This window comes from Podarcis vaucheri (genome assembly GCF_965113315.1).
Source record: "Podarcis vaucheri genome assembly, chromosome: 7".
In the NCBI taxonomy this organism is placed as follows: Eukaryota; Metazoa; Chordata; class Lepidosauria; order Squamata; family Lacertidae; genus Podarcis; species Podarcis vaucheri.
The window spans coordinates 39,410,988-39,437,271 of NC_138765.1; the positions used below are offsets into that span (position 1 = coordinate 39,410,988).

Here is a 26,284-nt window from a genome sequence, read left to right on the forward strand (position 1 = left end):
AGGAAGGCATCATCTATGTCCTCCGTTTGGCTTGGGGATCTATAGTAAACTCCCACAATGAGGTCACTGTTATTCTTCTCTCCCTTAATTTTGACCCAGAAAATTATGATTGATAGCAAGTGAGATGGGAAAATAAACTGTGTGGAAACAAAATTATTAACCAAAGGCTTTGTTTTGCGGAAGATCTGGAAAGGAAACGAAAGGCTTTTGGTGTGACGCAGTTCTAATTGGGAGCCGCCATTATGAGACAGACTTGGTTGCAAGATTTACAGTCAAAGGGGGAGAGGTGCTACGGTTTTATTATTATATCTGAATTCCACGGCTGAATTGGCAACAACTCCCCTGGAAAGGCTGGAGCAACTGGTCTGGGAAAGTTAATGAGCAGACGCTTAGACTGTATTTTATGGGAACTGTCAAAATGACGCCTGCCGTTTGAACAGGACTTTTGGATCAGCGTGAAAACCCACACAGGACTATAATAATGTTTGCTTCAATTTGCTTGTGGAGATAATTCAGAGGTTATTAAGAAGAAAAATGATAACAACAAGAAGATTGGAAGATGGGATTTGTAAAGGATAACAACAAAGAGATGGAAAGATGGGACTTGTGAACATCAAAGCAGCAGAAATATGAGATGATTGGACCCTTTCTGAACTCGAAGCATGGGTACCCCCAACAAAAAATTAAAATTCAGCTAAATATTTGGAGTTTATTATGTATTGGTATAATTTGGAATTAATGTGATATGATTGATTTGTTAATTGGAAATTTAATAAAAAATATTTATAAAAAAGGACTGTGTGAACACATCTAGAGCTCCCATCCTCCCCAAAAAGCTTTCCAAAAAGGAGCAAGCTTTGCCTATATGTGAAGCAACTGAGTGAGCCTCCCTAGCAGGGAGGGTGTTCCATACCCAGCATCTGAAAGGCCCTGCTTCTGGTGATCAGCTTCTGATAATAGTCTCTGAACACGGAGCATGATGCACGGTCTCTGGTGGAGGACCTGAGTGTGCCATCAGACAGAGGGCCTTCTCAGTACTGGCACCCTCCCTGTGGAATGCCCTCCCATCAGATGTCAAGGAAATAAATAACTATCTGACTTTTAGAAGACATCTGAAGGCAGCCCTGTTTAGGGAAGTTTTTAATGTTTGATGTTTTATCGTGTTTTTAATATTCTGTTGGGAGCCGCCCAGAGTGGTTGGGGAAACCCAGCCAGATGGGCAGGGCATAAATAATAAATTGCTATTATATTATACAGTGGTACCTCAGGTTAAGTACTTAATTCGTTCCAGAGGTCCGTACTTAACCTGAAACTGTTCTTAACCTGAAGCACCACTTTAGCTAATGGGGCCTCCTGCTGCTGCTGTGCCGCCCGAGCACAATTTCTGTTCTCATCCTAAAGCAAAGCACTATTTCTGGGTTAGTGGAGTCTGTAACCTGAAGTGTATATAACCTGAGGTACCACTGTATTATTATATTATATTATATTATATTATATTATATTATATTATATTATATTATAATCAGGCTCATCCACTCCCCTTATCTTCTCCAGTCCCAGTGGTCACCTGGATTACCATGAGGGAGTTCAGGCCGACAAAACAAAGGGTGGAGCAGTTCTAAATCATTACACAGGATATAAAATAAATGCATGCTCTCATTTTTATTAGTAATAAATATGATAATATTTCTTGAGACTATTCATATCCTTATGACTAATTTCAATAGTATCATCGTCCGCACAGCCGTTGCTGAACTAACTGAATAATTCTAACGTTAAACTTGTGTGCGTAGCAAAACACAACGTGTATCGCCCAGCAACAGTGTTGCATTCACACGATGTTTGCATGCGAAAACCATACAAACACACTGCACATAATATGGTGAGGCTGCGCTGCTGTACCGTCAAAGTGCACCAGCGAAGTTCATAGAGAGTCGGAGATGCTTGGTTAACGGCAGAACTTTGCAAGTCTTTGTTCAGAATTGTGTGGCGTTGAACAGCAAATGCATATATTGTTAAGAATTACATTAAAATTATGCAAGGTAGCCGAGCCCCCTTTCAGACCCCCATGCCCCGGCAATTTGTATCAGCTCCCTGAGGCTCACCCTGCTGTCAGGTTAATGAAGCAAAGCCCGCTTGACGAAGCTATTGAGGTGGTTGGTTAACAGGTGACTCTCAATGGGTCAGGGCACTTGGCTGTTGACCAAAAGGTTGGTGATTTGAGCCCACCCAGGGACGGCTGTGGGCAGGATTCCTGCATTACAAGGGAGTTGGACAAGATGACGCTTGGGGTCTCTTCCAGCTCTACAATTTTTTGATTCAATGACTTTGGTATGCGGTAGTTGCAGACAGAGCTTGTCCATAGATTGCTGCCCTCCATGAGAACTTTTGGCAGTAGCTTCCTTGGACTTTGCCTGGGGTCCGGATGATGTCTCAATGGCATGAGTTGAGCATGCTCACTCCCCAAGGCCTGGGGGAGAGGCTCTTGTTGGTGCAGACTCCAGCAGCATGGGCCTTATGCACAACAGCATCACAATGAGGGATGGAAGAGGAATCCAGCTGGCTTCACATTTTAATATCTGCATGCCCCAAATACTGGAGAGAGCGCCTCATTCCCTACAAACTCTCTTGTGTTAAGACTGGCAAAGGGGGTCCTCTTGGTTGCCATCAGAAGTTTGGGGTGGCTGGCCCAGGAGAGGGCCTTTTTGGTGGCAGCCCCTAGATTATGGAATTCCCTCCCCAAAGAGTTGTGTCTGGCAGCTTCACTGTATAGCACTTTGCAATTGCTGGAGACACACCTCTTTGACATAAGAACACAAGAAGAGCCCTGCTTGACTTGGTCCAGTGGCCCGTCTAGTCCAGCATCCTGTTCTCACAGTGGCCACCCAGATCCTGAGTGCAAGAACAGTCACCTCTGCCCTTGTGGTTTCCAGCAGCTGGCATTCAGAACCATACAGCAGAGCAGAGCCATTGCAGTTGGTAACCATTGATAGTCTTCTCCTCCATGAATTATCTAATTCTTTTTTTAAAATAATAATAATATTTTTTGAGTTTCCAAAAATTTAAATTTAAACACTACAAAAAAGCAAAAACAACAACAACACATAAACGAAAAACAACACAACACAATACAAAAACACTACAAAACTAACACATAAGACAAATAAAACAAAACAAAGACCATTTAAAACATATTAAACAATTTCAATGTCATATCTTTCGTTCGCTTATTTCCACGACTTCCTCACACCTCCTTTTTTTGTATTCCACATCAATTAATTATTTCAGCAATTCCTTTCCATCTTCCCCTGTTTTCTATCCTATAATTATCTTAACACATTCTAACCTTATTTTGTTCCCTTTAATACTCTATTGATCTATTTATACTTAATTCCTTATAACATTTCTGCTAAAGCCATATAACTTCATTCCAACTGTGTTCTAACATTCATTAATTTTGCAATATTTCTATAAATAGTCTTTAAACTTCCAGTCATCTTCCACTAGCTCTTCTCCCTGGTCTCGGATTCTGCCGATTCTCTCAGCCAGCAAAAAGCAGATGATTCACAACAAAACTTAGGGGTCTGGCAGGGCAAGTCCACCTCCTTCTTTAGCATCCGTTAATATCTTAAGTTTTACGCGGGGCTTCCTGCCCTGCCAAGCAAATTTAAAGATGTCCCTCTGCCACCTCCTGAAACAATCCCTCCCATCCAAAGCTTGCAATGTTTGAAACAAAAGCAGCATCCCCAACATCACAGCAACCCTCATCCCCACCACAACAACTCGGCCCAACAATAACCACTTCCAATTTAACCCTGTTTCCAAATCCCCCTTCTCTTCAAGCCAACGTCCTTCACAATTGCCCTTGAATAAATTCACATTTTCCTCGGGTAGGGCTCTGATCCTCAATTTCATCTGATTCGCTTTAAGTTCAGTCATAACCAGTGTCAGCTTGAATTCATAAAGTTGTCCTTGAATCCAGTTGAATTACTTTAACTTCAGCAGCAAGGGTTTTCTCCTTAACTTCATCCGCAGTTTGCCATATCAGGATAGATTCCTGTATCAATTTCTGGGTGGTTTCTATATTAGTATTCACCTTTTGTCCCAGGTTATTTAAACTTTCTACCATTAAGTCAGTTTTAATATTTGCAGCATCCACTTTCATATTTATCACGTCCATTTTCTTGTGAAGTTGTTCCAGCGAGTCATTTATTTTCACTAATACAACCGCTAAGGCCTCTTCTGGCGACATTCCGTCTTTTCCATCTGCCATAACACTCAATAGATTCAAGGTCAATCTCACAGTCTCATGGGTGTTATCTTACTGCTGGAAATTTCCCAGCCCAGATCTTATGTAGCCGCCAGTTTCAAGAACTTCCACTAGAGGGAAACAGTTTCTATTTGTATTAATACATAGTATCCTCTTATAGGCACAGTTGAAACGACCCAAAACTAATTTCAAAGTTACTTTCATTGCTGGAGACAGTAGAAACAATGTATCTTCTCTTATGCTAGCTGTCAACGAACAATCCAAACGCTGTCAATAAACATCCCACCAAACGTCGGACCTACTAGCAGCCCGTTCCCAGGGTCCGAGCGGCGGTATTTTGCCTCTCTTGGTCTCTTCCGCAGGCAAACTCAATCCACAACTCCCCCCCCTTCTCCTGCCTCCAAGGGGGGGGGGTTATATTCTTTACTTATGGAAAATTAGTCTTTACAAAAGGCTTTCCAAGACTTCAGCTTGCAGCCTCAATTGCTTCAGTCTATTTACAAAAGGGGAAGGCGGACTTCCTGTATTGAACCTTCCCCGTTTCGATGCCTGTCAGGGGTACAGGGACAGAGGCACAGGGAAGGCAGGAAATGGAGAGCGATGGAGAGGAATCCCAGGAGAGCGAGGAAGAGGATAGCAATGACGCAGGGGATTCCATGAGTCTCTCCAGCGAATCAGAGGATTCCCAGAAAGGGGCGCCTGTGGTAAGGGCAAGGGGAGCCCCAGGGGGAAAGTGTCAGGAGCGGGGGGCCAGCAGGGGACCCCAAAGCGGCAGCTGGGAATCAGGGCCAGCCTCCCCACCAGAGCGCAGCGAGGGAGGGGGAGGTTCCAGTGTGTCAGAGGGAGCAGCTCCGGTTACAGAGAAAGGGGAGGGATCAGAGCAAGCCGTTCTCCCGGAAGGGGAGGAAGGCAGTGAGGGGAGTAGCATAACTGTCAAAAGGAAGGTCAGAAGTAGGGCGCGTGCACCAAGTTCAAATGAGGAGGCGCGCAGGAGAACAGGGAGCCCGGAGGAGGAGGGGCCAGGACCCAAAGCCCGCAGGAGGGGGCAGGAGCAGTCTGGAGACTCCGCTTCAGGAGAAAGCAGGAGGGGAGGAACCCCGACGGGCAGAAAGACCCTGCGGAAAAGGAGAGAGAGAAAGAGGTGGAGCAGCGTTAGCTTATTAAACTGGTGTAGGGGAGGTACCGATTCAGAGGGGACTTCTAATGTCTAGGAGAAAGAGACGCGGGGCTGCACGCCTCGGTTGTGGAACCAATAATGAACTGCAATAAACATCCTTGTATATAAGAAGAGCTTGGCGTTGGTCTTTTGTGAGCTGAGACCTGAGGCAGCCCTGACGCCAAATTAGACGTTTTTAAAAATCCAATTTTCCCGATTAAGCTCTACTCATGGGTAGTTACTTTAGAGTCAAATTGTCTCAAATTGTCTCAAATTGAAAAAGTCAGCGCTCTCCGACAACAGCTATGCGGCTTCGCTCCATGGAAGAAGCAGATAATTCGGATCCCCGAAATTGGGTTTCCCCGCGAGTGGAGGAGGCGCAAAAGGTGCCCGTCAAATCCCAGGCTCACAGGCTTCTCCCGCCTGTGAATTTTAATGGGTCTCCGCCTTCGCCGTGGCGGCCAGACACAGATTTCCACGGGGCTGATTCCTCCCGATCAGAGGAATCCAGCCATTGCCGGAGGCGCCTCCCCGGAAGTCTATCTAATTCTTTTTTAAAGCCATCCAAGTTGATGGCCATCACTGCCTCCTGTGGAGCCAGTTCCACAGTTTAACCCTGCACTATAGTTTATAGTTTAACTATGTGTGTAGCAAAACTACAGTTTAAACTGTAGTTTAACTATGACACATGAGATGTGTGTTTTCGGAACCCGCCAAATTCCTAGAACTGTAATTTGTTTTAACCGCTTTTAATTAGGGTAGGGCATTTAATCGTTATCTTCATCTATCTGGTTTTCCATTTCCAAAACAGTACAGGAACCCAAACTGTGCTCTCCTCCCAAGTTCACACGCCTCTGAAATTTGCAATGCAGCTCTTTGAGTAATGTGTAGAAAAATGTGCATATTAAAGGAAAAATTGTAAGAAAAATATATATTAACTAAATAGCATTCAAAAATGCAATGGCAGAGCACACATACGCCTGCTCCTTCTTGCTGTGCCCCCTTTTTTGGCCACTTCTGGTTCACTGTATAAAATGTGTAAAAAAGATCAGGAGTGATACCGACTGCTAGTGCGTGGGCAGAGTGAAAATGTGGTAAGTTTAAGGGATTATGTTAGATTTAACGAGAAATTGGCAGGCATTATTGACTCTAGCAAAGATGAAGGGTTAATTAAAACCTATTGAGTTTTTGCACTGTTTCGTAGTCAGGTTTGTTGAGGACAACTCAGTCTATTATGTGGTGTTATGGCTAAGAGTGTCAGACTAGGAACTGAGAGACCAGGATTAAAATACCCACTCGGGCCATGGCTCTTACTGGGTGACCTTAGAAGCCAGTCACTGCTTCCCAGTCTAATCTACCTCACAGGGCTGTTGTCGGGATTAAACAAGGTCCTTCTGATAGCCAGGCAGGGTGGAAACCGGCAACTAAAGTGAAGGAGTTTGGCCTTGGGCAGTTGCACATTTGCATTAAAACGTCTCTGCTTCTTTTGATCTCCTAGGATCACTCCAAGGAACAGAACTCCTCCAGTTTTCCAGCAGTAACAAAGGACAGCAAGATGGACCCCAGGTGTAAAGCAGTGGATGAAGACCAGGTAAGAGGCAGAGCAGAAGGTGTGCTTCAAATGGTTGGTGGTGAAGAGCCAATTGCAGAAGGATTTGGAGACACCCCAAAAAGCATCTCAAGAAGGGCATGTTCAATCAGTCGCATGTTGCAGGAGTCGGTGGTAGCTGCTCAGACTTCCTTTTCAGGTGCCTTTGCAAGGGTATTGTAAATTTCATTCAGGATTATTTGTACTCTTGACGCTATCTGTGGCGGCTTAGGCATTCCAGCGTAGAAGACTGTACATGCAGCTTGCAGGCATCAGCCTGGTATGCAAATTATTGCATAGAGACACCCTGGGCAGTGTGCAGAAGGCCTGCCTGGAGGCACAGTCTTTTCCCATGAGTCAAAACCACAATGGTTTTCTCTTGTCTTCCACACATTTAATTATGACTTGGGCATTTTTGCCTTTCATGGTGAGCTGCTTCAAGATGGCTTCCAAATGTGGACCGTTTAACCCGATGGTTGCTGTTCTGTTCTGAACCTAGAAGCAGAAGAGCAACTCTGCACTCAGACTTACATCACCCTGTGGCAGAGGGGGCAGTCTGCACATTTTGGAGGGGGGCAGTGATTATGTAGGTGAGGAAAGGGTTAAATATTCCCATCCATCCTCACTGGAGTTGCAGTCACGATTCCACCCCACACACTGCAATTTAGGAGGAGAAAGAGGTGTTATCAACCTGGCACCCACAAGTGCCATGGGGCCTGTAAAAGCCTTCCTTGAAACCCCCAGGCAAGAGGCTTCCACTTAAAAACAGGGTTAGTCTCTATCCCTCCTAGAAAGAAAGTTAGGAATCAAAATGTGCAGGTACCCATCTAAACAATTTCTGTGAAAGGATCAAGCCTGGTTGCTTCCGCATGTGTGGGGTTTTTTTTGCCAGTGAGTGAAGTAAGAGCTGTGATTAATGAGTGAGTTTTTTGGACACCATGCAATAAGAACCCACAGTGTCTGAAAGAGCTGCTGTTTTCCCCTGCCCTTTCATTCACTTTTCCTGTTCCTGTCTTATTTTCAACAGAAATTCAACAAGTTAAGCCTTTTCTCCATTATGAGAAAAGCCTCATTATGGTTGAATGCTAATTTTGTGTTATGCCATGCTCCCCATTGCAGCCATTTTCTGATTGGCACTCTCTCAAAAATCAAAATGTGTCACTGGCTCAAAAAACATTGACAATCCCTCATGTAAAATGTTTTGAAGGACAGGAGAGAAGGGACACTCTTTTTCCATCCTGATTATATTCTAGGGATGAGGAAAAATCCAATTCAATTTGCATGTAAAGATGAATCTATTTACCATATTTTTTGCTCTATAAGGCTCACTTTTTCCCTCCTAAAAAGTAAGGGGAAATGTGTGTACGTCTTATGGAGCGAATGTAGGCTGCGCAGCTATCCCAGAAGCCACAACAGCAAGAGGGATCATTGCTTTCGCTGCACAGCAATCCCTCTTGCTGTTCTGGCTTCTGGGATTCAGAATATTTTTTTCCTTGTTTTCCTCCTCCAAAAACTAGGTGCGTCTTATGGTCTGGTGCTTCTTATAGAGCGAAAAATACGGTAATTCACATTTGCTGAAGCAAGTTGTGAACCAAAACACAGCCATCCATTGATATTTGCACTCCCCCATAATTTTGCAATGCAGTCCTTGAGCCAAATAACGTGTACAGGCAACTCTCAACTCTCAACTGACTCAAGAGTTATGTTCTGGGGATCGTGTGTTAAAGTCAAATTTGTGTATTAGTCAAAGCAAATTGTGTTCAATGGTGGATGGGATTCCCAAAGTCATTTTCCCTGCAACCCCGCCCCTTTTACATTCCCTTTAATTTTTTCCCTTTATTCTCCCCCCCCCCCAATGCGTAAAGCCAAATATGCACAATTTAAATGCACGTAAGTTGTGCGTTACCTGTACAAATATCCATACATTCTATGATTCTTTGATTAGGGTGTAAAATGCTCATAAAATGTATAGAAAATAAGATACAAAAATGTGTTTCATTAGGGGAAATTCCACACAAAAGGTGTATATTAGGAGAAATTCACATTAAAACACTGAAGTGCATGAGGACACGCTTTCTCTCTCTCTCCCTCTCTCTCTCTCTCTCAGCAATGTGGAAATGTCAAGAACTTAACTTGCCACATGCCCACTATGGGGAGAGAGAGAGAGAGAGAGAGAGAGAGAGAGAGAGAGAGAAGGGATTGTGGAGACTGCCACAGCTGGTGCCATCACCTCATAAGGATGAAGATGCCTATTTCCATTTCTCTGTTTATCATTTTCTCCATAAAAATGGAAATAGCAACAAAGCATTATAGAATTTTAGAGTTGGAAGGAACCCAGAGGGTCATCCAGCCCCTTGCAATGCTAAGATCTTACTTTCCTACTGGATGGAGTTTTGTTCTGCTGCCAAGCACCCACTCTTTTTAATAGTTGGGGAGAGGGTAAGAGGGCAGGCGTTGTGGTGAATGCTGCCACCGAATTGCAGTTGTTTTTGTGGGCTGAGGTCAGTACTATAATGCAGTGTGTTGTTTTGTTTTGTTTTCTTCAAAAAAGAAGCAGCTTTAAACAGGCAAGAGTAGGATTTAATAAATTCTAGGCTGTTGGGTTTTTTGTTGTTTTGTTTTACATTCATTATTGTGTGAAACACTCCTCAATCCATTGCTTACTTACTTCCTCCCTTGCTAATATTCTTCTGTACTCCAAGTCCCTTTCATGGTTTTGTGACAGAGCACCTGCCGTGCCTGCAGAAGGTCCCACATTCAGTCCTCGACAACATCTCCCTCCCTGCCTGAAACCCCAGAGAGCCACTATTGCATTTGTATCTCCCCCTTCCTCCAAGGATCTCAAAATGGTGTGCTTAGTCCCCCCCCCATTTTATCTTCACAACAACCTTGTGAGGTAGCTTAGGCTGAGACCCAACTAGGGATTTGAATCTGGGTCTCCCAAGTCCTAGTCTGACACTCTAATTCACGCCGCTATAAAAATGTATGGTGCAACTTAATTTGGAATATGGTGTATAGTTTTGGTTGCCTCACTTCAAAAAGGCTGTCAGTGTTTTGCTACTTCTGCAAAGTCAAGGCAGTGCCAACCCAGAGGCTAGATTATTTTCCCCCAGTGTCTGTCTTGAAATCCAGCCAGCTCCACAAAATGAAAACCAGAAAAACCCGCCTGATAGATTTTGAGTAGCAACTCCAAGCAAGACCTCCAGTCTTTGGAGGATCCCTGGAAACAACCCAGGGCTTGTTTTTGGGTGTCTAGCAATTCAAAACAACTTTCAAACACAGAAACAAGGTGGCTCCAGAAAGATATATAGCTATGAGTTATAAATATGACTCATAAATAGATACGACGTCTCGGGTATCAAAAGACCGGATAAAGAGGAATTGGAAAAAGGGAAAGCAAAATGAGCAATTCCCCTATAAGGAAAGCATAAAACATTTGGGGCTTTTTAGTTTTAGAGAAAAGGTAAGAGGTGACATGACAGAAGTTTATAAAATCAGGCATGGCATGGAGAAAGAAAGCAGATATTTATTTATTTATTGAGCTAGATGGACCAATGGTGAGACTCTATGTATGTAGGCAGCTTCCTAAATACAGTTTAAAGACGAGGAACCCTAATAAGAGAGATCTGAAGGGGTCATGGAGTTGCCCGTCAATTTGGAGTACCTGGACACCAGGTAGATTGAGTAGACACAGATGTCTGTCACCTGGTCACAGTCCTCTTCACTATGGTGGCATGTGCTCTATTTCAGTGGATATTACAGACCTTATTCCTAAATGTTCATCTACGTGTATGCCCATTTTATGCAAACCTGTGTCATCTTTCGCCCCTCTCATTTGGCAATGCGTAAGTGGCCATCCTAACTTGGAAAGAGGGAGAAAAGGGGAATGTGATGATTTGACAGCATCTGGATTTGTGAGAACAAGCCAGTGAGTGGGTGGTATGAGGCCTGGGAAGACTGTCTCCCTGTGAAAGCAACTCAGGTGAGTGACATAAATGCAGTCCATAATCATCGTGGGAGAAAACCATCGGTCTCAGCATATGATATAGAATATAATAGGCCTGCTTGCTTTTCTATTCCCCCGGGTGGCATTAGATTAAATTGTCACTCATTTGGCAACCATCCAGAAGAAACTGAGGTGCTTATTAGTACCTCTAACTTGAATTTGTTTAACACATATCAAGCCAACCTATCGTCTTCTTTAGAGAACGTAACCATTTTAGGGTTGCCATATGTCCGGGGGAAATCCAGACATGTCCTCTTTTGAGGGCCAACATGCCCATCTGGGCATATTTTTACATTTTAAAGGAAATGTCCAGGGGTGGGGGTGGGGGGCTCAGGCTGTCCTCTTTTTTGCTCTTCAAGATCTGGCAACCCTACCATTGCTGACAAGTAAGAGGGAATCCTTTGAACACAACTTGCCTTTTGCAAGGTTTTGATGTGGTTCTGTACAATATTCTCGGGCAGTGCCAGATTTACATATAAGCTAAACAAGCTCCCTCTTAACAAACTCCCAGCCATCATGAACTCCCTTTCCTTTTAGTATTACTGTCCATGGGATCTCACCCAGCACTTCCCTAAGTTTTATGAAGTCAAGAATTTGAGTCCTAGTATGCTTGGCTGCTCCTTTCCGCTGTATAGTAAACTTCAGAAGAGCATGATCACTCGCGCCTAATGATCCTTCCACTTATGTTAATGTTCTTTGACGTCAACTATATTCCTAAATATTTTACCTTTCTGTGGGTTTCTGTGTCTATAGATTCTGATAACTCCTTTTCTCTTTCGTTAAGGTTTTTAACTAACAGTTTAGTTTTGCTTTTGTTGTTTGAATCCTGCCACCTGTCCAAACTTTTGAATTTTTTCTAGTACTCTAGGGAGAGAGTTCTTTGGGTCTTCTACTATAATAACCAAGTCATCAGTGAAAGCTTTCAATTTATGCTCATTTTTCTTTATTCTTATTCCTGCCACCTCTTTGTCAAATCTAATGTTTCTTGCTAATACCTCCAGGACCAGAATGAACAAAAGTGGTGATAACGGACATCCTTGTCTAGTTCCTTTTTGTATTTTACATTGGTTTGTTATCACCTGATCAATGATTAATTTTGCATTCTGTTCTGAGTATATAGCTTGGATTCCCTTATTGAATTTTTCTCCAAATTCCATTTCTTCAAGAACTCTTTTCATAAAGTCCCAAGAAACATAATCAAATGCTTTTTCTGCATCTATAAACACCAATGCCACTTACTTTTCATTTTGGACTTCCAGGTATTCAATTATATTTAAAACATTCCTAATATTATCTTTCATTTGTCTACCTGGAAGAAATCCTGCTTGATCTTGATGTATATATTCTTCCAAAACTATTTTTATTCTATTGGCTAAGATATATGCAAACAGTTTGTAATCATTATTTAATAATGAAATGGGCCTATAATTTTTAACTAAAGTTATATCTGAATCTTGTTTTGGAATTAATGTTATAAACGGCTCTTTCCATGTTTCTGGTAATTTCCCTGTTTTTAAAATCTCATTCATCATATCCTTTAAGGGATGCCTTCATTATACACCTTTAGGCGCCGGGCGAAAATGTTCCTTTGGCTGATTGACATCTGATGCCCTTTTAAATGTGTTGTGGGAAAGGGGATTATTGTGTTGATTTTGTTCATATTTTTATTATGTATTTTATACTGTAATTTTATGTTGTGAACCACCCTGAGATCTGTGAATAAAGTGTATTATGCAAATGTTAATAATAATAATAATAATAATAATAATAATAATAATAATAATAATAATAAATAGGTAGACCAATTCTTCCTCTGCCCTTTCCTCCTGGGGATCTTTGTCAGCCTCCTGCTGATCCTGATACCAGTTGCCACCTAACAGCTATCAGGACCCTTAACAAACTACAGCTCCCAGAATTCTTTGGGGGAAGGCGTGACTGTTTCAAGTAGCACCATAATGCTTTTAAATGCATGGAGTGAATGTGGCTTTGAAATGTGTGACTTATCTGAGTCCCAGGAGGAGGTGGATAATTAGCAAGACAGACTGATGCTTTTTGTAGCAACCTCTCAGCTTTTGTAAGCATCTAGTTCTTCCTCCAAAATGCCAGACTTCTCAAGGTGCGACTGTCAAGATAACCAACCCAGGTTCATAGCATTATTCTCCTCCACAGGTTTTCTGCTTGATTCTTGTCTGCACCAGTTGTCATAGTATCTGTCCCTGCAGCCTGGGTGGAACCTGGCTGAAACTGATCCTTATCTCCCCAGATTGAGAAAGGCACTTTGAGGGAAACACTGTTATGAAGCAGGTGGAGGGGGTGTTAGCAAGTGTTAGGTGATGTGGCTGCTTTCTAGGCAGAAATGTTACCACCCCGAATTCCATTGCAGCTTCAGAAGGCAGCCTTCTTCAAACTAGAATGACAGCTACGTTTAAAATGACTTATTCCAGGGTGGTACAGTAGTTGGTGTGTTGAGGTACCAACACAGCAACAAAGCTCACTGAGTGTCAAGGCTTGAGTCAGGCGTAGGTAGGGCAGCAAGAAAAAACAACAAATCACCTAAGGCCGGTGAAGATAAATCTTTATTCAAGGAAACAAACCACAGTTCAGGCCTAGTGGTCTCGGCAACTCTTCCTAGGAGGTCCTGCCCCAATGAAGCAGTTGTGAGGACTGAAGGTCCCTGCTTTCCAATCCCTCTCTAAGTCTCCTCTTTTCCCAGGTTTTCCCCATGCAGACTCAAACTGCACCCAGCTAATCTCTGTTCCGCTCTTTCATTTCTCTGTGTGTTCCTTGATAAGAGGGGGAAGGGGAGCTGGTTTCAACAGGAGGGGGAGACCCCTGGATTCTTCAGCAACCTCTTGGCCGCCCTCCTCTCCAGCCTCTGTTCCAGCCTCAGAGTCTGAACTGCACTCTGCCACAGACCCTTTCTGCTCACAGAAACCTGTTGCCCCTCTAGCTTCTAACACCTCCTTCCCCAGCCTTCTCCCCCTGGCCACTCATCATTGTCCCACCACCAATCCCCTCACTCATAGCCTTCTTCCCCGGGGCTTCCCTAGGGGGGTGTCCCCGGCTGGTGCCTCCCACCACTTCTCACTGAGTGACCTTGGGCCAATCACTCACTCAGCCTAACGTACCTCACGTTATTAAATGAGAGGGAATTAAATTAAATGAGGATGGGGGAACCATGTACACCACTTTGAGCTGTGTATCTGGCTGTGTTGCACGTATGGGCGGGGGTAGGGGGGCAGTTGCCTCTCGATTATGCGGCAGATCAATTACAAACTAATTGAGGTTCTACATCCTGGCTACACCCATGGTTACACATCTGCAGCATCTCTCCAAGGCCTGAGGTATGGCTTGGTCCCTGCTGCAAGAGCATTATCGCAGGACTACAAGAACATTTCTCAGTAGGTGTTGTTTTAGGTCATGCTGCTTGGCATGGAAGTCTCCACCTCACCTCAGGCACCTTACTCCCTCTTTATCAACCAAATGAAGTGTGCTAATCCTTGCTAGATTTCCATGTGAAATTTCCATGTTCATTCTTCTTGGGAAGTTCCTGCTGACTAAACATTGGACGCCCTAATATCAATAGGATAGCACTCAAAACTCTTGTTCTGTCATTGCATCATGGGTAGCATAGCATTGGGCATTTTGGGTGTGCAAGTTCATAGTCCTGGCTTTACTTGTTGCTTTTTCTTTAAACCGCATCGAGTGCCTAGTACTCAATGACTGGCCTGAAAATGTGTAGGCCAGCGGTGGCCAAACTTGGTCCTCCAGCTGTTCTGGGACTACAATTCCCATCATCCCCGGCCACTGGTCCTGTTAGCTAGGGATGATGGGAGTCCAAAAAGAGCTGGAGGACAGAGTTTGGCCACCACTGGTGTAGGCAATGCCTGCAGTCCAGTCTGTGCTGCTACAGCAGAGACAGCTGGTAGGTTGAGGTTGGTCAGGGCAATACGGAGAGTTGGGGGGGGGAGGAGTGTGAAACGTGGTTGGGGGACGCTAGTTGTGGGGGAGCTAAAAGTAGGCGGTGAGGGAACAACTAGGGACTAAGTGGGAGTTGAGCGAGAGGGGATGGAAAGTTCCCCCGAAGAAGGGGCAGTAGGTTAAAGTGGTGGGGAAGGGGGCTTTGGTGTCTGGGAAGGATACTGGAGGGTAGGTGTGGGGCTCTAGGTGGCCTTTCTCTCTCCCCCCCCCCTCGCATTGGGTGATCTTAGTACATTTAAATTTCTTGTTGTGTTTTTTGAAATACAGTCACAACTCGGGATAAATACGCTTTGGGTTGAGCACTTTCGGGTTGCCCTCCGCAGCGACCCAGAAGTAATGGAGTGCGTTACTTCCGGGTTCCGTCACTCGCACATGCACAGACGGTCAAAATGACATCACGCGCATGCACAGAAGCAGTGAAATGCGACCCTCGACACGCGCAGATGCGCTGTTGCATCTTACGTTCCGTTCGGGATGTGAACGGGACTCTGGAACAGATCCCGTTTGCATCCTGCGGTACCACTGTATGTAACTCAGTTGTCAGCTGTCTTGGAAGGTTTGGTATGGCAAGGAGGGTGTCAGAGCAACTTATAGAGTGTGGTAAGTGGGCATTAGTGGGGTTGAGGTGGTAAGGGAGCAATCTCTGTGCATTGAAAGGAGAGTTTGAAAATACAAGAGAAGCATTGCTGGGTTTCAAATATTTCTGTTCTCAAGCCTCTAGTACAGAGATTGGCAAAGAGAACTGAAGGTGAACAGATTGCTAGGCACTATGAGGGGAAAGATAGGAGGCGTGATAAAGGATTGGGAGATGGTAAGCCAGCTATGCAGGGCAGCTGGAGTTGAAACATGAGGGCCAGCTTGGCCCCATGACAGTGCCCAGCCCCTTCATGGGGAATTTTGTGGGTGCTCAGGCACCCAGGGCCCCAGTGAGCCGGCACCTATGAGTTGAAGCAAGGGGGATTGGCTTGGAAATGAGCAGGGAGAAGCTTGCATTACAGGAAGGAGCGCATTAGAAGGAATCCTATGGTGCACTTCTCTTTTTATGTGCGGGATTAATCTATCTGTACTAATAAAAATGAGTTATGCAAGTTATGCAAAACTCAAATAGCTTCTTATGTGGCAATGTTATTAAATGTACTAATGATGTTGATTGCACTTTGATGTTTAATTAAGTTTGATTTGCTTAAATACACATTACTCCATTAAAGTAGTAATGGATTGGCCTGGAAGCGGACACTGGCCTTTGCCATCAAGGCAGACAAGGTGGCTCCTGCAGGGCTGGTGGCAGACAGGGGTCAAACCAATTAGCATTATTAATAATAATAATAATATTAAGCCCAGCTGTACACATGATATCCAGTATTTCCCTTAAACTTATCAATCGTAGTGATTTTGTTATTTCCTTTATTGAACAAGGCACTGCCAACCATGTGTGCCATTGTAATGGATTGCTGTGAAGTAATTTCTGAACCAGGTAAATTAATTTTTAGCCCACCAAGCCCCTCCCAGCCTGTCCTGTATTTTGCCCGACCAAAGGTGGCAACCCTATATGCAGAGGTTCTGTAGGTGGTTCTCCACCCCGCTCCTGCCAGCCTGGTAGAAAGTTGATCCTCTACAATGTACAGAATAGGCCTGTGATCTGCTTAGTTGGTGCAATAGAGCAGCTGAAGAATGGGGCTGTGTTTGTGCAACCACTCAGCAATCCACTCAGGACGGAAGGCCCCATCTACACAATAAATTTACAGCAGTATCGTGCCACTTTACAGCTGTGGAAAACAAACCTGCTGGGTGTGGAGAGTGCAGCTGAATGGGACCCCACTGTGGGAAGCCTGAGGAAGGAAAATCCCTTGCCCCAAATAGCAAGTCTAGACTGAGAGATGAGGATGATGCTCCACCTGCTCTGCTGTCGCCTTTGCTCTTCAGATCCAAGGTGCAAAGGGGAATCATTGGTGGATCAAGGCAGGGCTGAGGGTGTGCTAGGAGGGGATTATCTATTCATTTAATACATTTATATCTCACCTTTCCTTCAAGGAGCTCAAGGTGGCAAACATGGTTCTCCCTTTCCCCATTTTAACCCCACAACTACTCTGTCAGGCTGAAAGGGGGAGTGACTGGCCCAAGGTCACCCAGTGAGCTTCATGGTCAAGCAGCGATTTGAACCCTGGTCTCCCAGATCCTAGTCCGACACTCTTAACCTGTATACCACCACTGGCTCTCTGGTTACGGGGAGGGAGAGGGAGACATCCATGGACTTGGTGCCTGTCAGGCTGCCTTGGGACTACAGTGCGTTTCTGCTGGTCCTCAGCTGTATTGAGGTTCTCCCCACAGAATTGTAGAGTTGGAAGGGACTATGAGGGTCATCTAGTCCAACGGCCTGCAATTCAGGAATGGAGCTCATGTTCTGTCCTGGCTTGGTATTTTTTTGCAGGGCATCAGTTGAAGAAGGAGCAAAAAGGGTTTTCTTGTGTGTGTGTGTTTCTTTCTGGCTGATTAGCTGTTTTCCCTGTGTAAAGGCAGAGGGGGCAGGGTTTCTGTTGAGGCAGGGGATTAGCTGTGGGAGGAGCTTATCAGAGTTTGCAGGGCATCAGTTGAAGAAGGAGCAAAAAGGGTTTTCTTGTGTGTGTGTGTTTCTTTCTGGCTGATTAGCTGTTTTCCCTGTGTAAAGGTCAGAGGGGGCAGGGTTTCTGTTGAGGCAGGGGATTAGCTGTGGGAGGAGCTTATCAGAGTTTGCAGGGCATCAGTTGAAGGAGCAAAAAGGGTTTTCTTGTGTGTGTGTGTGTTTCTTTCTGGCTGATTAGCTGTTTTCCCTGTGTAAAGGTCAGAGGGGGCAGGGTTTCTGTTGAGGCAGGGGATTAGCTGTGGGAGGAGCTTATCAGAGTTTGCAGGGCATCAGTTGAAGAAGGAGCAAAAAGGGTTTTCTTGTGTGTGTGTGTTTCTTTCTGGCTGATTAGCTGTTTTCCCTGTGTAAAGGCAGAGGGGGCAGGGTTTCTGTTGAGGCAGGGGATTAGCTGTGGGAGGAGCTTATCAGAGTTTGCAGGGCATCAGTTGAAGAAGGAGCAAAAAGGGTTTTCTTGTGTGTGTGTGTTTCTTTCTGGCTGATTAGCTGTTTTCCCTGTGTAAAGGTCAGAGGGGGCAGGGTTTCTGTTGAGGCAGGGGATTAGCTGTGGGAGGAGCTTATCAGAGTTTGCAGGGCAGCGGCGTGCGCCTAGCGGCGCGCGCAGTTAGATCCATCTTTTAGATTTAGGGGAGCTAGTCTCAAACGTTTGTTGGGGGGAGATCTAGGTTTTTTTTTGTGTGGGGGAAGTTATTTGTCCTGTCTTCAAGCTTTTTATGATGCAGGACCTCTGTAGCCAACCCCAACGACACGATCTCAAGATGGAAGGGGAGGGAACAGCTGCAGTCGCCTGCGATTCCTGCGCAATGTTTGCCATCTTGCCAAAGGTTGCAGGCAGCTTTACCTGCAGCAATTGCATGTTGATTGCCCTCTTAAAAGACAAAGTCCTGCAACTGGAGGAACGTGTAGCTACGCTCCAAAGAATTAGAGAGCTGGAGCTCTTCTTGGAAGCAGCAGAGCACACCGTCTCCACCAAGGAGGAGACAGGGGACTCCCCTGAGAAGGAGTCTAGTTCACCAACACAGCAGCCAGATATATGGAGAAACGTCACTCAAAGAAGTAGGAGGCCCAGGGTTCACTCTGATTGCTTAGAAATACACAATCGCTTTGAGGTCCTCTCCCCTAGCATGGAAGACGAAGAGCAGACTCCATTTGAGGATCTCTCCCTCATTACAGTCGATCAGGTATATGAAGACGAGCAGCAAAGTCAGTCCTCAGGGAATGTGCAGGCGACCTTGGAACGGACAGCTCACGGAAGAACCCCGACCAAACCCAAGAGGAGGCGTGTAGTGGTGATAGGGGATTCCCTACTGAGGGGAACAGAAGCAGTGATCTGTGGGCCTGACAAGATGTCTCGGGAAGTGTGCTGTCTCCCCGGGGCTAAGATCCAAGATGTAACTGAACGACTGCAAGGAATCATAAAACCCACTGACAAATACCCCTTCCTCTTGGTTCATGTGGGAACCAATGACACTGCAAGCAATAGCCTCCAGAAGATCAAAAGAGACTACGAGGCTCTCGGCAGGAAATTGAAGCAACTAAATGCACAAATTGTCATCTCATCTGTCCTCCCAGTTGAACGACGTGGCCCAGGGAGAGAGGGGAAAATAGTGGAAGTGAACAGCTGGCTTCGCAAATGGTGTAAACAGGAACGGTTTGGATTCTTAGATCACGGACTGCAGTTTCTTGAAGATGGACTTCTGGCAAGTGATGGGCTGCACCTCACAATGGTTGGGAGAAATGTTTTTGCCAAAAATCTCAGAAACCTCATCAGGAGGGCTTTAAACTGACTAATGTGGGGGAGGGAGACAGTGCTCCTGAAGGTAGGAGTCTATCAATTAATGAAGATGATCATCCAAATGTCATAGACCAAATGGAGCAAACAGCACGCGGACCTAGTGGTGGGAGGAAAAAATCCTTAAATAAGAGACACGGGGGAATGATTAATGGACTTCAATGTCTGTACACTAATGCGCAAAGCATGGGAAATAAACAAGATGAGCTTGAGCTCTTGGTACAGCAAACTAAATATGACATAATAGGCATCACTGAAACCTGGTGGGATAAGTCCCACGATTGGAATGTAATAATGGGGGGATACAATCTATTTCAGAGAAACAGACCAGACAAGAAAGGAGGAGGAGTGGCGTTATATGTCAGGGATGTGTATACCTGTGAAGAGATCCAAGATTTAGATCCTCAAAGCCAAAGTGAGAGCATTTGGGTCAAAATTAAGAGAGAGAAGAATAACAGAGACCTCATTGTGGGAGTTTACTATAGATCCCCAAGCCAAACGGAGGACATAGATGATGCCTTCCTGGAACAGATGGCCAAGCATGCAAAAGGAAGGGAGATAGTAGTAATGGGGGACTTCAATTACCCGGATATTTGTTGGACGTCAAACTCAGCCAAGAGCATAAGGTCAAACAGATTCCTCACTGGCCTTGCAGACAACTTCATTGTCCAGAAAGTGGGAGAAGCAACAAGAGGAACAGCCATTTTAGATCTGGTCCTAACCAATGTTGATGACCTGGTTAGTGGGGTAGAAGTGGAAGGATCATTAGGCGCGAGTGATCATGCTCTTCTGAAGTTTACTATACAGCGGAAAGGAGCAGCCAAGCATACTAGGACTCAATTTCTTGACTTTAAGAAAGCCGACTTCATAAAACTTAGGGAAGTGCTGGGTGAGATCCCATGGACAACAATACTAAAAGGAAAGGGAGTTCATGATGGCTGGGAGTTTGTTAAGAGGGAGATACTAAAAGCACAACGTCAGGCAATACCAATGAGACGGAAACATGGAAGGTGCCTAAAGAAGCCAGGGTGGCTATCTAAAGAACTTTTAACTGAATTAAGATTAAAAAAGGATGTGTACAAAAAATGGAAAAGGGGGGAAACCACCAAAGAGGAATTCAAACAAATAGCCAGCACGTGTAGACACAAAGTCAGAAAAGCTAAAGCACAGAATGAACTCAGGCTTGCTAGAGAGGTTAAAAGCAACAAAAAAGGCTTTTATGGGTATGTTCGTAGCAAAAGGAAGAACAAAGAAACAATGGGGTCACTCAGAGGAGAAGATGGTGAAATGCAAACAGGGGACACAGAAAGGGCTGAACTCCTCAATGCCTTCTTTGCCTCAGTCTTCTCCGATAAAGAAAACAATGCCCGACCTGAAGAATTTGGAGCAAATGATTCAGCAAAGGAAACACAGCCCAGAATAACTAAGGAGATAGTACAAGAATATTTGGCTAGTTTAGATGTATTCAAGTCTCCAGGGCCAGATGAACTGCATCCAAGAGTATTAAAAGAACTGGCAGATGTGATCTCAGAACCACTGGCAGTCATCTTTGAGAATTCCCGGAGAACAGGCGAAGTCCCGGCAGACTGGAGGAGGGCAAATGTTGTCCCTATTTTCAAAAAGGGGGAAAGAGAGGACCCAAATAATTACCGCCCAGTCAGTCTGACATCAATAGCAGGGAAGATTCTGGAGCAGATCATTAAGCAAACAGTCTGTGAGCACCTAGAAAGGAATGCTGTGATCACCAATAGTCAGCATGGATTTCTGAAAAATAAGTCATGTCAGACTAACCTGATCTCGTTTTTTGACAGAATTACAAGCCTGGTAGATGAAGGGAACGCAGTGGATGTAGCCTACCTTGATTTCAGCAAGGCATTTGACAAGGTGCCCCATGATATTCTTGTAAAGAAGCTGGTAAAATGCGGTCTTGACTATGCTACCACTCAGTGGATTTGTAACTGGCTGACTGACCGAACCCAAAGGGTGCTCATCAATGGTTCCTCTTCATCCTGGAGAAGAGTGACTAGTGGGGTGCCACAGGGTTCTGTCTTGGGCCCGGTCTTATTCAACATCTTTATCAACGACTTGGATGATGGACTCAAGGGCATCCTGATCAAATTTGCAGATGACACCAAACTGGGAGGGGTGGCTAACACCCCAGAGGACAGGATCACACTTCAAAACGACCTTGACAGATTAGAGAACTGGGCAAAAATAAACAAGATGAATTTTAACAGGGAGAAATGTAAAGTATTGCACTTGGGCAAAAAAAATGAGAGGCACAAATACAAGATGGGTGACACCTGGCTTGAGAGCAGTACATGTGAAAAGGATCTAGGAGTCTTGGTTGACCACAAACTTGACATGAGCCAACAGTGTGACGCGGCAGCTAAAAAAGCCAATGCAATTCTGGCCTGCATCAATAGGAGTATAGCATCTAGATCAAGGGAAGTAATAGTGCCACTGTATTCTGCTCTGGTCAGACCACACCTGGAGTACTGTGTCCAGTTCTGGGCACCACAATTCAAGAAGGACACTGACAAACTGGAACGTGTCCAGAGGAGGGCAACCAAAATGGTCAAAGGCCTGGAAACGATGCCTTATGAGGAACGGCTAAGGGAGCTGGGCATGTTTAGCCTGGAGAAGAGGAGGTTAAGGGGTGATATGATAGCCATGTTCAAATATATAAAAGGATGTCACATAGAGGAGGGAGAAAGGTTGTTTTCTGCTGCTCCGGAGAAGCGAACACGGAGCAATGGATCCAAACTACAAGAAAGAAGATTCCACCTAAACATTAGGAAGAACTTCCTGACAGTAAGAGCTGTTCGACAGTGGAATTTGCTGCCAAGGAGTGTGGTGGAGTCTCCTACTTTGGAGGTCTTTAAGCAGAGGCTTGACAACCATATGTCAGGAGTGCTCTGATGATGTTTCCTGCTTGGCAGGGGGTTGGACTCGATGGCCCTTGTGGTCTCTTCCAACTCTATGATTCTATGATTCTATGATTCTATTCAGACTCATGGCTCAGCTGTTGTGATAATAATCTGTATTCCAAAATTCACTACAGCTCCCAAATATAAGTAGGGTTACAGCTCTCAAAGTCAGAAAGCACGGCAGAACTTGAGAGGACTTGGGTGGACAGAAGCAAAGACCCAAGTACGCTCTCTCTCACACACACACACTCTCTCTCACACACACACATACCAGGCTCCTCATTTGAAGAGCAGGACAGTCACCTTCGTCAAAGGTGTGGTCAAAGTCCTGAGGGTCAGAGCAAACACTGTGCCAAGTACTGGCACAGTCCCTCCAGGCCTTGCCAACAGAGGTGGAGACCATGAGGCAGGATCATTGTCAGGTTTCTCCTTCCGTCCCACTCACAGAATCCCAGAAGTGTAAGTTGGAAGGGACCCCAAGGGTCATCTAGCCCAAACCCGCCTCAATGCAGGAATCCTGCCCACAGCTGTCCCTGGGTGGGCTTGAACCACCAACCTTCTGGTTAACAGCCAAATACGCAACCCATTGCACCACCTGAGGGGTTGGCCCCCATGCTGGCAGAGGTTGGCTCTGGAGCAGCCTGGAGCAGCTTGGGATGTTGTGCCTGGGGTATCAGATGACACTGAGTTGGGCTGTCCCTCTGACAACCCTTCCCCCACTCAGCCCTTCCCCCAGGTCAGAGGCTCCCCACAGGTGCTTTGTCCTGCCTCCCGATCCCATAGGCCCCTCCCTGGGCCAGATGCCTCTCTTTCCACCATTCCTCCTCCTCATCGAAAACTCCTGCCCAGACATCCCCACAGGGTTAAGTCCCAAGCATCTTTCTCATCAGAGGTATCCCTGTGATCTGGGACACCTTCCCATCTGCACCCGCCCCAGAACTCTGTGCATGCCTCAGCAAAATGAAGAAATGAGTGAGAATTAAATCCTGCTGCACTGATTGCAAGCCCCTGGCCCTCCTGGTGACAGGCGTTAGCAGCCAATGCAGAACAGAGCCCCACCTTCTTGGCGATCAGTTGATGAAACTTACAACATCAGTACATTAGCAGGCGGACATGGTTTGATAAATGGCATCATGAGCCAAGATTGGCTCCAAGGCTGAAGGATGCTGAAAGGACATAAAAGGGTACTGAATTCTCTTAAGTCAGCTTATTTCCTTTTACATAAATACAGCATACTCTGCAACTGAGGCCGGTTGTGCATTCCAGATGCTCATGTAGTGAAATTTTCTGCCTTAATTAAACCCGACACACCTTGTTACTTGTTACTTGTGTTTAAAGAATGGAATTAATTTTTAAAAATTAAGAGGTTATGTCACTGAAATCAGTTTCAGAATGAGCTTATGACAGTCAGGTTCAAGGTATGGTTGATTCTTCAGGAACGCATCATGCCCTGCATTTTGAGCCTGAGATCCTGCAGCTGGGACGTTAGTTAGAACTTATTAAGCAACAGATTCATTTGTGATTGGGATCATAATTTCTTATATCACACTGCCAGTGTGAGAGTATGCAATACCATTATGCAATACCATTGTTAGTATTATGTTTTATTGATTTTTTTAAAAAGTTTGATACTTTTGCATCTTAAGATTTTGTAAGGTGCTTTATGAGGTTTTGTAAAAAGTGTTGAACAAATAATCCTTAAGGGTGGAAGTATTTAATGTTGGTTCTTTCATTTTCTTTTTTCTTAACTTAAATTTTGTTCATTACATTTTGCAGCAATTTGTTGGGGTTTTTTTTGTTTAAGTCCTCATGAAAATTCCCTGGCATTTCAGTCTGAATTTCTCCCAATAAACACTTTTTCGATGCATTTTCGATGCACAGTACACATTTTTGCAAGCGATTTCCCCAAATATAATACATTTTGCTAAACTCTTTTCAGTAATATGTGCATGTTTATGAGTACCCTCCACTGATATGTGCATCTTTAAAAAACATTGATTGGGGAAAATTTGGATAAGCGTGAATTTCAAGGAATAGCTGTGTTATGATTTGCATATTGTTCTAGAAAGAGTGAATTTTACAGATTTTCTTTTGAATGTGTACTGAATTGAATGTTTTCTCTATCTCTAATAATGATAATATTATGACCACTACCCCCCAAGGAAGAGCCAGATATTAGCTGGTTCTTCTGAGTCATTTCATAGACTCATAGAATTGTAGAATTGGAAGAGATCCCAAGGATCATCTAGTAACCCAACCATTGACAACACAGAGTTGCAGTTGTTGCAAGGTATGCGTCTGAACCCACATGTGTATCCACCACTCACGTGTATTTATACACATGCTACCAAGAGGTTTCGCTAGAGTTATGAATATGTGCATACCCTGGAGCTTAATTACAATTTAAGCAGGCAACACCTACACACCTTGATCTAAAGAGTGAAAGGATTCCTAACCATTCCCCAGTAGCCTACAGAAAGTGAGTGTGACCATTTTGCCATAGAACCCACACCAATAGCAAGTTAATAAATGGAGGGGGAAGGGGGTAGCTGCCCTTGAAGCAATGCATGTGTTGGTTCCATGAGAGTGTTGATTTAGGATCATTAACTATGAACTAATGGGATGGAGATGTTCCTTGTTGCAGCTTGGAGAGCAAATTAACCACTGAATTGTTATTATTTTTTTTGGGGGGGGGCGTGTTGTACTAATTTAGCCAATGCATTCTAATGGACAAGGGAGAGGGGCTTTGAGACAAGCACTTCCTATAATCCCAATATTTCCATTGTTCTATTGTCTCTTTCGTGCCCTTTTCTGATTTTGCTTATTCTGCTTAATTAATTCTGGAATTACAGAATGTGTCCACAGCCCTGACTGTTGCTTAATCCCCAGAAATAGCTAAAACCTGAGAGTGCTTCATGAGAAATCCCATGGCTCTGACCAGCCAGCTGGGGAGGTGCAAAAGCTGCTTGATCTTACTGAAACCTCTGACTCTTTGCACTCTTTCTGTTCTCTAGGAGCCCGTGGACTGGCGTAAACCTTTGCTGTGGCAAGTGGGCCACTTGGGGGAGAAGTACGATGAATGGGTGCATCAACCAGTGGATCGTCCCATTCGCTTATTCCACTCGGATTTCATTGAATCTCTCTCCAAAACAGCATGGTGAGGCTCTGGGGTGCATCAGATAGCTGGGAGAATATTGGGTGAAGTTGTGTGGGTCATGTTGTGTTTTGGCTGTCGCTGGGCAATCCTCAATAGGTGGGGCGCCAAATTCACTGGTTTGGAAGGGGGCAGAACTGCTACCAGTCAAGAATTAGCCAAAATGGTGCCCTCCAAACATTGCTGGACGATGGCACCCATCATACTTGGTTGTTTGCCACAGTGGCTGGGTCCCCAGTAACATGTTTAGGGGACCACATTGGCTTCCCTCTGCTCTAATCCAACCTAAATAATCCACCCCAGCTAAGGAAGCACCATTCATTCATCACTACAATTGGTTATATGGAATTAGGAGTGGTACTAGAGAAGACATTATTCATCCAACTAGAAATGGTGTGCAGAGTTTTCGCCAGGTGGGAGGGGGGCTGCAGCCATTTGTGGGTGAGTAAGTGATCTGGATTGAGACCATGTTATGGAGAAGATTTAGTCCTTTGCCCTCACCATAGTCCTGATATGGATCAGGAGGGCATCATCATCATTTAAACCATGGGTAGGCAAACTAAGGCCTGGGGGTTGGATCTGGCCCAGTCACCTTCTAAATCCGGCCCAAGGATGGTCCAGGAATCAGCATGTTTTTACATGAGTAGAATGTGTCCTTTTATTTAAAATGCATCTCTGGGTTATTTGTGGGGCATAGGAATTCATTCATCCTCCCTGAAAAAAATATAGTCTGGCCCCCCACAAGGTCTGAGGGACAGTGGACTGGCCCCCTGCTGAAAAAGTTTGCTGA

General features: G+C 44.8%; 1 protein-coding gene across 1 annotated transcript in view; it reads left to right on the forward strand.

Annotated features, from left to right (window-relative positions):
• Window positions 1-26,284, forward strand: part of FA2H (fatty acid 2-hydroxylase) — a 62,657-nt gene that overhangs the window by 23,118 nt on the left and 13,255 nt on the right. The window contains exons 2-3 of the mRNA XM_082233508.1: window positions 6,925-7,017; window positions 25,355-25,497. Coding sequence (XP_082089634.1) covers window positions 6,925-7,017; window positions 25,355-25,497 — 236 coding nt within the window. The remainder of the gene's footprint in view (window positions 1-6,924; window positions 7,018-25,354; window positions 25,498-26,284) is intronic.